Genomic DNA, 13,174 nt, shown 5'->3' on the forward strand with positions numbered 1-13,174 from the left:
AAGAAAGAAAGAAAGAAAGAAAGAAAGAAAGAAAGAAAGAAAGAAAGAAAGAAAGAAAGAAAGAAAGAAAGAAAGAAAGAAAGAAAGAAAGAAAGACATGTTTGTGTTAGAGTGTGTCTTTGTGTGAGATTACCTCTGAATCAAGGCATACGAACAGTAGAACATGACAAAGGTGACGAAGAACAGGAGAACTGGGAGAAGCCTAGGCCACCATACTGGAGCAGACAAAGACAAAAACAGAAGCAAACATATCAGGGTATAAAAGTAGAGTCAGTTTCTGGCAACACCTGAGAGACAATGCTCAGTCTTCTTCTATGCAAATTATGTTGTTTGCTTTTTCTGACATGCCATTTTGAAACAGGTGTACGGGCAATGCCAATGAAACTGATTTTCATTCAAATATCACTTTCCAAATTAAGACAAATGCAAAGGCTTATAGGAAACTGTCCATCTGCTAGGATTTATTTTTAACAGCAAAGAGTGAAGATCACAAATTACGATACGATGTTCTCAAAAATGGTTTGAATTCTTTAAATACACTGAAAAAACTTGCAAATCTCATAAACACATATTTTATTCACAACAGAACATATAACAAATGTTTAAACTGAGATATTCTACTTTTTCATGAAAAATATTAGAAAACGATGGCAACAAAGGGCTCAAAAAGTCAGTGGTGCTAAAAAGAAACAGCTAGGGGAACATTTTGCAACTAATTCGGTTAGTTGACTACATGTTAGTTACATGATTGGGAATAAAAAGAGCACCTTAGAGAGGCAGTTTGACAGAAGTAAAGCTGGGCAGAGGTTCATCAATCTGCAAAAAAATCTGTCTACAAACCATTTCTGAAATTTGAAAGTGTATATACAGGTTTAAGATCAACATATGCTCCAATCCAGAAAATGTGTCTTTCAGGAAAGGTTGTGCATATTTTAGCAAGACGATGCTAAACCACATACCACCTCTGTTACAACAGTTTCATAGCAGAAAAGTACATGTGCTGAACAGTATGTCTGTGAAGGTTCTCAGTCATCCAGGTCATTGTAGTCAAAGGAGCTTGCAAAGAAAAGCGTCTGGACTTCTTTAAGTTGCTTGAAGACGTTTCACCTCTCATCCGAGAAGCTTCTTCAGTTCTAAGGTCAAACATGTGAACATTGGCATCCCCTTTCGAGGATGCCAATGTTCACATCTTGGACAGAGAGGACAGATGGTTTGAAAGAGGAGTGAACGAAGCCATCTATGTCCACTGTGAGCGACCATCTTTGAACAGAGGCGGTGGTTTACGACACCAACTCTCTGCCATCTATAATCCAGTTTTGAGTTCCCTCCCCAGGCGCCTTAACGCCCACTCACATCCTGGGCCATCTGATCTCAGGAATTTGCATAATAAGGTGGGGCCAGGTTTCACAATGAGCTCACCCGAAACCCTGGCTGATTGGGACCCACGCCCAGTTTCACACCTTGGCTCAGGCGATTAGAGCATCATCAGGGGGTCCTTTTGTCCCTCTGTGGGGGGTCACTCCCACTAGGTTTAAATCAGGGACTCCCCACCATCTGACCTTAGAACTGAAGAAGCTTCTCGGATGAGAGGTGCAAGCTCCTTTGACCATGTGCTGAACAGCACTCCAAACCTTTCATCAACTGAAAACAGTTGATCATGAAACCAAAAATACAACAAAGTCAAAGAAGAAGAGAAACAAGGATACTACACAGTGGTAAACACAGCTGTTACCCAACTTTTTTGAACGTGCTGCTGCCACCAAATTCAAAATGACTTATTTTGTTCATAAAATGGCAAATTTCTAAGTTTCAACATTCAATATGTTTTCTATGTTCTATTGTGAATGACATATGGGTTCATTGCATTCTCTTTTTATTTACATTTTACATAGCACATGTATGGAATGAGGGTTGCATATGAGTATCATTTGATATACTGGACTTATGTTAATGTGCACTTGGGAGCATCAGAAGTTTTCTTTTTCTTTTTAACAACATCTCCATGAAATTACTCTAAAGCAGGGGTCGGCAACCCTAGGCACGCGTGCCAACTGTGGCACTTAACTGATGGCACGACCATAGCTGGACTGGCCATCAGGCATACCAGGCATTTGCTCGGTGGGCCGATGATTTTTTTTTGTAACGGTATAAATGAAAGGTGGTGGATTGGCCAGTTGCTGGCCGGTGTGTAAAAATAACTCAGTTGTTTGGTGGTGGCTATGGCGTAGCTTCCACAGATTCAGTAAAATTAACAAGTGGTGGAGGCTGGCAGGTGGACGAGGGAGAGGGGAGGCAGGAGGAGGAGAAACCCGAGGCGGCCACCGGTCTGAGTGTGAACTGAACTTCAGGTAAGAAGTTATGACTACAGTCCATCTGGTTGAGATATAAACCAAGTTTAGGTGCAGTTTATTTTCGTTGTGCTGACTTTTTACAGTCAGTTACAATAACTCGTACTGCGTGCTAGCTAGCATGACGGAGTTTCTATACAGCTGGGTGGGTGCTATGATGTTACTGATAGTGAACTTTATTTTATTTATAAGGTTAGTTAGTAGAGTTGCCAACCGTCCCACATTCAGAGAAATTATTATGCATTTCGTGTTGAGCTGAGAAGGGACGCAGTTTGTCCCGGACTTCAGCTAGAATGGAAAAAGACGGAGGTGGAGTTATTCTGTCTTTACGCTGCACAGCTGCCTCTTCTCTCATTCTCTCTCTCCTGTTGCTACTTTAATCATGAAACTGATCAATGATCAGCTGATTGGCTTTTCTCTCTTGTTTGTTTATCGCCCACTTTGCGCCAGAAAGAGGAAACTGAGGAGCTGTCCGCTCAGCGCAGCATCAGCACCATGGAAATACACGGATACATCCGTAGACTCGAGACACAATGCGTTTTTGGGACTTTCAGGTGTATGGACCAATGTTTTCTTTTCTGATCAAACCAGAAATCTTTAATGAGCAGCTGGATTTGTCTCGCATTAACTGGCTGAGTTAATACCAGTTAATGCAACATCGAAGCAGCTGGAATCCACAGCTGTGCGTGTTCATGGAGCTTGCATTTTCACCAGCTGGACATCACTACCTGACAAGTTTAACTGTCTTCACAACATTGCAGAGGCCTTATTGACAGTATTTGGCTCCACATTTCTCTCACATGAGTGTTAGAGATGGCACGATACCACTTTTTTATGTCCGCTACCGATATCATAAATTTGTATATCTGCCAATACCGATATGAATCCGATATAGTGTATTTTTTAATCAATAAAACTGTTTTTTAATATCTTGCTGCATTTTTTATAAGTTCATACTCAAGTTTAAATAAACAACAACACTAAAGCTATTCCGTTATACCTGTATGTAAAAAATACACTGCACCCAAAATATTTCATAGTTCAGCAATACTGATAAATCTAATAAACTTAAACCTACACAATCCTTCCTATTCTGGTATTTTAAAGAGCACTTAGCAGAAATATTAAGCAACCTAACTAATAGGGTTGCAAACTCCCAGCAAAAAAAAAAAAGGAAACCACCCCCCACCCTCCACCTCATGATGCTTAATCAACGTAATCAACTTTAATTTGATGCAGTGTGAAAACAAAAATGCACAGAATTAAATTATTTTTCAAGAATAATTAAATAGATTCAACATCTTTCTTCAACAGAACTGCAGACTGCACAGATGGTACCTTCCCAAAGGAAAAAGTACTATAGCTTACTAGGGTATATTAGACTTAACAGTTACTATATACAGTAATGGACTTCTATACATTTTACATCAGATTAAAACTTTGGGTGTAAGATTCAGATAATTATTTATTAAAAGCTCGACATTTTAAATGAGAATAAGAAAGAAAAGTATGTCTTTGTGCCCCATTTTCCCTGTTAATGCCCTATCGGCCCCCCTGGCTAAACTTTGCTAGATCCGCCCCTGCACAGTTACCAGCCGTCAGCTACGTAGAAAAAGATCCTGGTGTAGAAAGTAATATTAAATAAATTCTAACAACAGCTTATCAAGCTTAAACGTGCTGCTGTTGTTCAGCTGCTGGTTTCCTCTTTCTGGCGCGAATGTGTGCCAAAAAGCAAACAAGAGAGACGGAGTCGCGACAGGAAAGCCGATCAGCTGATCATTAATCAGTTTCACGTTTGAAGTAGCAGCAGGAGAGAGAGGGAGAGAGAGGCAGTCGCTCCATATATTGGTTGTTAAGCTTAACGCAGGAATGCTTTACAAACATTCAGAGATGAACTTACACACTTGCTTAACTTCTCTCTTGGATAACTTCCTCTGAGTTTGGTAGTGAGGTTCCAAATACACACAGCCGCTCTATCATGTGAGCACACTGCTCCGACGTGCAACGGTTATGGGCCGAGTTACGCCATGTCGCAAGTTTTGTGAGGTGCTTTTTTGATATTTAATGGATCGGATTACATTTTTTATTTCTCTCCGATATCCGATCCAGTAATTTACGTCAGTATCGGACCGATACGTAATATTGGATCGGTCCATCTCTAATGAGTGTCCTCGGGTAGCTGTCTGAATGCTGGACACTCGGAGACCTGTGTCTCTGAGTGGGAGACCAGAGATCAGATTAATATGTGTATTAACAAACATGCCATATTGGCCCAGTTTATTTTTCTTATCATTGTTGTGAGGAGACCATAAATAGCATTTGTATTTTTTGTTGTACAGTTAATTTGCTGTTATAGAGTTCTTGTTATGGATAAAAAGTGTCTTTTTTTGTTTCAAAATAGCTGATAACTATTCGCTGATAGCTGCCAACATCTGCAAACAAATATAATTCTATAAAGTGGTTCTATATAGTGTGTAACTGTTAACATAGAGCGTTATTAAATTTATTGCTAATACAATCATATGGTACACTGACTTCTGAGGAAATTTTAAATGGCACCCGCCATCAAAAAGGTTGCCTACCCCTGCTCCAAAGATTGCTGTGCTTGGACTTTCTTCTCATCAGGTTCAGTGGTAAAGCTACACTGTACAGTAAATAAAGGTTTTTTCCTGCTAACTGGACTAATAGCGGGAAGTTTGGGGCAATTTAAGGTGTGATTAAATATTTTAAGCTTCATCTATAACAAGGCATTGAACAATAAACCCAAGGACCATTAAAAAGAGAGTTTGGAAGGTAATTTTAACCACTGTCTTTCTGACAGTTAGATAAGGACTCCATTCAGTAATAAATTACAGCCAGTAAGTGCTGCACGGTGTTTGAAAACAGATAAATATACTTAGCCTGACTTAGCCTGATGCAAGTTTAAAAGAATACGTTGTAGTGTTATGAGTGGTTTATGTGCAAAAATACATGCAATAAATTATACACGGAATACATGGAAATTGCTACAAAATTCATTTAACGCTAAAGTTTTTAAAGTGTAAAGAGAAAAGCCAGCAACAGCCTTTGGTAACATTTTACAGTGGTTCGAAAAAGTGTTTCCCCCCCGTCTTAAATTCCCTATTTTTTTGCATATTTGTCACACACTTATATGTTTCAGATAATTAAACAAACGGTAATATTAGATAATATAAGATAAGCTGAGTCAAAACAAAATGTAGTTTGTAAGCGAAAAAAGTTATCAAAACCTATCTGGTCTTGTGTGAAAAAGTAATTAACCCTGCCCCCTTGTTAAATCATGAATTAACTGTGATTAAACAGGTTTTTTGTAAAGCTGAGTTCAGTTTCACTAAACACACTCAGGCCTGATTACTGGCAGACCTGTTGAATCATTCAAATAACAAGGCCTGGACTGCTTTAACTAACACGATTTGTATGCTGACTTAAACAGAATTATGGTTACTGTTTGACAAAGACTCACTGGTAACCAAATTGTTCTGATGATAAGTGATAGTACTGATAAGTTCTACAATATTCAAGAAGTCCAGTTCGACCTCTCAGTATCTCACATTAAACAACAGTGAATTTAGGGCATGTTAAAAATCCCAATCCTCAAATTTGCTGTTCACACAGAGAAAATCATAAAAAAGATCTTAAGACAATAAGTAAAAAAAAAATGCAATGAAAATACAACAACAGCATCTAAAAAACAAAAATAACAATCACAGACAGCAAAAAGGCTTACTTTTAGTTGCCTTCTGGGACATCTTCACATGCTCGCTGAGCCTCTCATGACTTCACAATATGTGGTCACCCTGATAGTAGGTACAGGAATAAGAAAGCTCAAATATTTGCACATATGACACTGCCTTTACTGTAAAAAAACAAAACAAAAAACAACTGAAAATGTGATCTGAAAGTCAAATGACATGAAAACTAAGATGTAGAGCATTTTGCACACATATGTAAATGTGTTCAAAGCATTTAAAAAAAAAGGATCACAACGCATTTCACAACTACAAGCAACAGCTAAAAATACTCTAAGTTAAAATTAAAACACACAACAGTGTGCACTAGCTAAAAGCAAACCTATACAAATAAGCCTTGAAGCGCTCTTTAAAACTTTCAATAAAGTCCAGAGATTTCAAATGTATTAGTAGTGCACAAGGTTATTGTAATTAGCTGAAACTAAACTAAAAACTAATCACAAAAAAACCATTTTAATTCACTAAAATAAGTATAAAATTAGACCTTTGAAAGACTCGTTAGAAAGTATAAAACTTTAATAACTCTAATAGTGCATTCCGTAGTTCACAAGCTCAAAGCTCATAATCTGTTTTAGTTTTCAGTCTAGAACAAAGTGAACCACCAAGAGGTTTAGGGTGAAAGTATTTCAAAATGACCTGTATGTATGGATGTAGGAGTTACAAAGGTTTTGATAAAACCAAAGAAGAGGCTGTGAAAAATTACATAACGTCAATCACTTTGATGCAGTTCTCACATCCAGAAGTTGTCTCACTACTCTTAATGCAGTTCTCAAATCAGAAACACTTTTCTCCCCACTCAATTGCATTTCTCATTATTTTTATCTACATATACTTCACAACTAAATATATTTGTAATTATGCTGATGCACTTCTTACTTGAATCTCACAACTCATCAAAACAGCTTGTACTTTTGTCAGTCAGAACTGTAGATACTTTATTTCCTTGCATTTTTTCTCAGTTGCTTTAGTAATGTTTAGATGTAATTTCTTACATCAGAAACATCATTCTCACCACTCTCCAAGCAGTTCTGAAAGTTATACAGTTAAGCATTTTTACAATTTTTTTTATACTTTTATTAAAAGGCATCTGAAGGACTTTCAGACCACGAGAAACAAAATTCTTTGGTTTGATGAAACAAAGATTAAAGTCTTTGGTCTGGATGCCAAGCATCATGTCTAGACAACATGTTCTCATCCCAACTCGTCACATACCCATGCGATAAGATAAATCGTCAGGATGTTACGCATTCAGAGGCATGAGAGCCGTTTGGAATGAATCTATACATGCAAATGTGTTTTACTCTCTGATCATGAATCGCTTTGGAAAACACTATCTGACTGGGTTAAGGTTATGGTTAGGGTTAAGGTTAGGGTAAGGGCTGGAGCGTGTGTTACCGCTGCGAGCAGCATTCTATTGGATTCAACTGAGAATCTGGAGCGTATCATAAGGACGCCAAAGGGTACCTTTCGCATTGCTATGAGATGCCTCGGGACATGACAAATTGCCGGTATGTCACACGCTAGGAAAGAGAATGCTCGGGTCTGGGGAAAACCAGGCACCGTTCATCACTGTGGAAATGCCATCCCTACAGTAAAGCATAGCATCATGCTCTGGGGATGTTTTGCAGCACCAGGAACTAGGACAATAGTGGGGGTAAATGGAAAAATGAATGCAACAATGTACAGAGACATCCTTGATGATAACCTGCTCTACAGTGCTCTGGATCTCAGAGTGTGATAAAGGTTCATTTTGCAATAGGACAATGACTTGAAGCACACAACCAAGATAAGAAAGTATACAAAACTAGTAAAAACTATAATTGGACCATGTCGGATTCATAATAAACTGGTCACTGAACGAAAGGATATAGTGTCATTTTTAGCACTTTGTGCTTGGTTCAGTAATGCACATCTTATCTATTATCTGATTTGTGACAGAAGCCAGAGTCCTTCAGAAACAGTTTAGCATGCCTGCCCATGCTTCAGAATCAGCGGAAGGAGTGCAAAGCAGAACGTCTATTTTAGGATACACATGGGTGCACATGCATTTGCTACATTAACAGTAATATAATACTGGTACAAATTTCTTAACACTGTAGGCCAGTCAGGGCACTTACAGTAAAAAAAATGGTTATCTCCCAACATGAAATTTAATATAATGCTGCTGCCAACTGAATCAGGGACGAGTTATATAGGTGTGTGTGTGTGTGTGTGTGTGTGTGTGTGTGTGTGTGTGTGTGTGTGTGTGTGTATATGAAGCCAGCTTCCTATCCAGCTCCAGATCCTGTGTTATTGTTCAGGAAAACACAAAAGAACTGAAGAATGTGGACAGGCGCACGCTTGTAACGCAACTGTATTTTCTTTGATAAAACACAGTTATTTTGTTTTCTCCTCTCCACCTCACTGTGGTCTCCTGCTGTCCACAGAATTACAGGATGAACATGTTCTACGCTTGTACTCATTGTTGTGCTGGACTGTTGTGGAGCCATTTGTTTGCTTCAGATGTTTCACTTAAATAAACTCAGTTACTCTCTGAACAAATTGATTTGTTAGTTCAGACATGAACTAAAAGCTGCTTCCCCGTTTCCTTTGCTAACCCTGCAACTATTTCAACAGTTTGTTTGGCAGTCGAGCCATAGTTTAAAAAAAAAAGACTTAGAGTTAAAATTGAACAGATCTTGCAGACATTACAATGATGTCAGATCGAGGTACTTCCTAAACACTGCCCGGATGTCACTGTTAGACTTTCTAGCAATACAAAGTTCAAGAATTGTTTTAGCATAAAAGGAGACAAACTAAAGCTTTCAACTCACAACCTCACACTTTTGGGCTCTGCACTATCCTACTAAGCTGATTAACCTGATGTTTATGTGATGCCATTCCTGAGTTTTTGCTGTTGACATCGCAGACAGAGAGGAGATAACTGTAACTGTAAGAGCCCTATGTGTTACGTTCACTGTGGACTTTCTGACAGAGCGCTCCACAGGGCCGTGTGTTAACACCTCTGCTTTTCACTCTGCTGACTCATGACTGTGCTAAGTCACACAACCTCAACCACATCATGAAGTATGCTGATGACACAACTGTGCAGGACATGATAAGCAGCAATGATGAGTCAGCATACATCCCACCCTTGCTCATCATCAACGGCTCTGCTGTGGAGATGGTTTGGACCACCAACTTCCTTGCACATAACTGAAGAACTCCTTATCAAAGATATCTCAGCAGAGAGTGAACTTTGTGATACAGCTGAAGGAAGGAAGCTTCCCTTCTCCCAACCTCACCACATCCTACACAAGCACCATCAAGAGCATTCAGGCCAGCTACATCACTATCTGACACGGCAACTGCAACGTATCTTGCCGCAAGCAACTGCTGTGGGTAGTGAGCATTACTGGAGCCTCACCCGCCACTACAAGAGGATGGAATACATATTGTGATTTACTGTTATGTTCTGGCTAATGGTATGTTCTGGTGCTCAAAACAGAGACGTACAGCTTTTGTGCAATCTTAAAAAATCCACAAAACTCTCTTAAAAACTCCTACAAACAGCTAGAAGCATGCTACTTTTGTGCTCACCGCAAATGAAACATTTTTATTGATAGTTACTTGAGATCAAATTGTCCAGATCAGCTAAATTGCCACTTAAGTGACATTTTCAGTGATACAGTGACATTTTTCACACTTCTACATTCAAAAATGGAAATACTGCTGTACGGAACATTAACAGAAATTTGGTTGGGTATGCAAGACCATTTTAAGACTTTTAAATGCACCATAATTACACATTCTCCTAACAAATGTCTTTATTAACACTTGCACACTGATCACTAAATGAAACAAAGCTCCTCAGGAACCAACCAGTGGTTTAAAACAAACAAACAGGACATCTTACCTTTTTCTTCTTTCATTTCAAAAGGCTGGGTCCTCAGTTGTTCCTATGTAATCAGTCTGGGATTTTCCCTGCAGTAAAATGAAACTGCGATCAGTCATATAAAGGCAAACAGAGAAAGCCTGCACAGTAAACATATTAACTTTTCATATCCTTTTCTCCTCGTCTCCAAACTAACTAAAGAACCATGTCCAAATTCCAGCTATGAAGAGAAAGTAAGCAAACTAAATAAGAAACATGGATAGCAAATTACTGTATTGCTGTGGGATGAATGAACTATAGATGCACAATAGCTGTCTGCGTGAGATACAGTCTAGAGGAAGGGTGGAGCGATGGCAGAGTGGAGAAATAGGCTGACTGGTACTGAAATAAAACTTCCACAGGATGTTAAGGGCAAACAGAGCAGAGCCAGATGAAGGTTTAGTCCTATCAGAAATGCCCTTCACCACAGATGCTCCTTAAAGTATCACTGTAAGTCTAATCATGGATCAGGAAAGAAATCCAGACAGACCACTTAAGAGGCCAGTCACAGACTGCAGTGATTATAGATGAGTCAGGCAGCTACCACGGAAAAGCACAGGGGAAGTAATTCCAGCAACAGTACTCCATGGGAAATTTGTTGTCAGTGATGTATTGGTTTAAACTGTTTCCACCAAAATTCTCAAGGAAAGTCAGGGCTGGCAAAGCAATACTTATCATTAATACTTAAGCTAATGTGATCACTGGTTAAGATAACTGCAACATATGTGCTCTGTATTTAAGGTTAGTTAAGGTATTCAAGGGGTTGGGAAGCTCATCTTGTAACCAGAAGGTTGCCGGTTTGATCCCCGGGTCTGTCTGTCCTGGTCGTTGTGTCCTTGGGCAAGACACTTCACCCTACCGCCTACTGGTGTTGGCCTGAGGGGCCGATGGTGCGATATGGCAGCCTCGCTTCTATCAGTCTGCCCCAGGGCAGCTGTGGCTACAACTGTGGTTTGCCTCCACCAGTGTGTGAATGTGAGAGTGAATGAATAGTGGAACTGTAAAGCGCTTTGAGTGTCTAGAAAAGCGCTATATAAATGCAATCCATTATTATTTTTATATTACTGTGTTACAGGCCTTGTGAGTAAGAATATGATCAATGGTAATTTCACTCACTCGTGTTTGCCCTGTTCATTCATTTTGAACCAGTGTGAGAACATGTCTTCGTACAGACATCACCATGATATCCTTGTACCCCGGGCGGATTCAATGGGTTTGTCATTTTCATACTTTAGCAAACAGATCACAATAACTACAGTAAACTTACATAATGTAACTGGATCTGACAATTAAAATAAATATTGTAATTTTACCATCATGTCGTGTCAAACTGTTAGGCAAAAAACAGAGAGCAACAGTTTTTAATGCAATAGTTGGAATCCACAAAAGTCAACAAGTATTTTAAAACACCCTGAGGAAAGACTCCTACAAACAGCTAGAAGCACGCTATCTGTATACCTCTGGCAGCAATAAGCATACTTAAGGGTCTTTTATGCTCACTGTAGAGTAAGCATTTTGAGTGATAGATGATAAAATATCAAATTATCTGGATTGGCTAAGTTGCCACATCAGTGACATTATCATAATTTCAGAATGTACAGTAGATCAGTGATTCCTGAGATTAGGGACAAAACAGGCTTTAATTTTCTAAAATATATTTTTTGATTTTTCAAAAATATATTTAAATATAATTGTTGCACAAAGTTTGGCTGTCTCACCAAGTTTTGGTCCAATCTCCCAGGTGTAACATTTTTTAATAATTTATGGTTTTTGCTGGAGAAGTACGGGGCTTTTGTGCCTTTCCTTTATGAAAAACTCTTTCTTCAACTCAGGGTGGCTGTTAATTTTTTTTCTCCTTTTTTGATACTCCCTGCTCCTCCTCTTTCGTTCCACTACTGACAGGTTCCCCTTAGCCATTCTAGCCTGAAATGTACCATTTTGTAATTACTATAATTTTTCTGAACCATATGCATTTATACAGATTAAGGATCAATATTCACAACACAATTATGTATTAAGCAATAGAAATGCTATCCGGTCTTTAAGTCTGATGTCATTAGCCGTTTCCAGGTCCAAACTCCGCTGCATATCCCAAAGTCAAAGGAACTCAGCAGCATCACTGCGAGTTACAAACTATCTAAATTCTTTCATCTTTAATAAAACGATCAGTGTGGCTGAGTTAGAAGTTAGCTAGCTGGTTTCCACCTACATTCCAACATAAATGAAGACAGAAAACTAAACAGCAGTGACTTTTGTCAGGTTACTGAAGTTGGACTAGCTGGTATATAATGATGTGCTAGTTGATCGCTAGCGACACAGCTATGTTAGCGTAACATAAACCAGGGTAGGACTGGGCCATATTATACCGTTCACAGTAATACCGGTATAATGTTAGGCAACGATAGGAAAATGAAATATCGCGATAGAATATGAGAAAACGCGCATGCGCAGTGCCTTTGTTTTCATACGCACATGGCCGATTGTTGAGTGAAACAGATGAACCAGAATTGGTTTGTAAAAATGGTGCAACTTCAGTGATGTGGAACTGGTTTGGTGTTTGTCCGTCAGATACACGACAAAGCACATGTTTTTGCAGAACATGCAAGCGGCTGTCATTATTGTCGTATTTGTCGGACTAAGATGCTCTTAAGTCTTGGAGTAATCTGGGTCCTAAACTCCGTATACTTCAGGTCAAACGAACACTGCAGCATCACTGAGTGTTCAAAACTGTCTAAATTCTTTCATCTTTAATAAAACGATCAGCATTGCTGCTTTACCAGGTGTAACTATGAAGTTTAACTTCCAGGCATCCATGAAAACAAAATTTATTACATTTAACGAAGTTAGAAGTTAGCAGGAAGCTAGCAGAAGTTAGCTCGCTAGTTTCGCTAGTTACCTAAGCATGATATAGTATGTTCTGACAGAGATTTCTGAAAAAATTCAAACGTACAGCTCTGCTATCACTTCCAACATAAATGAAGACAGGAAACTAAACAGCAGTGACATTTGTAGGGTTACTGAAGTTGGGCTAGCTGGTATATAATGATGTGCTACGTGATCGCTGGCGACACAGCTATGTTAGCATAACATAAACAGTGAAGCTGGAGGACGAACACTAACACTTTTCCACTTATAAAAGTTAACGC

General features: G+C 39.0%; 1 protein-coding gene across 4 annotated transcripts in view; it reads right to left on the bottom strand.

Annotated features, from left to right (window-relative positions):
* The window catches only part of st3gal4 (ST3 beta-galactoside alpha-2,3-sialyltransferase 4), a 47,426-nt gene that overhangs the window by 11,662 nt on the left and 22,590 nt on the right, over nt 1-13,174 (bottom strand). For 2 of the 4 annotated variants that reach the window (XM_013911097.1, XM_013911099.1), the window contains exons 2-4: nt 10,011-10,078; nt 6,094-6,163; nt 134-215 (exon numbers count right to left, since the gene is read on the bottom strand). In XM_013911097.1, the coding sequence (XP_013766551.1) occupies nt 134-215; nt 6,094-6,115 (104 nt within the window). In that variant the 5' untranslated portion in view covers nt 6,116-6,163; nt 10,011-10,078. Of the gene's footprint in view, nt 1-133; nt 216-6,093; nt 6,164-10,010; nt 10,222-13,174 lie in introns of those variants that run through there. The other 2 variants (XM_013911092.1, XM_013911100.1) reach the window with 2 other exon arrangements.

The sequence above is a fragment of the Pundamilia nyererei genome, unplaced genomic scaffold, assembly GCF_000239375.1.
Source record: "Pundamilia nyererei isolate P.nyererei 1_Seehausen unplaced genomic scaffold, PunNye1.0 scaffold00003, whole genome shotgun sequence".
Classification (NCBI taxonomy): domain Eukaryota; kingdom Metazoa; phylum Chordata; class Actinopteri; order Cichliformes; family Cichlidae; genus Pundamilia; species Pundamilia nyererei.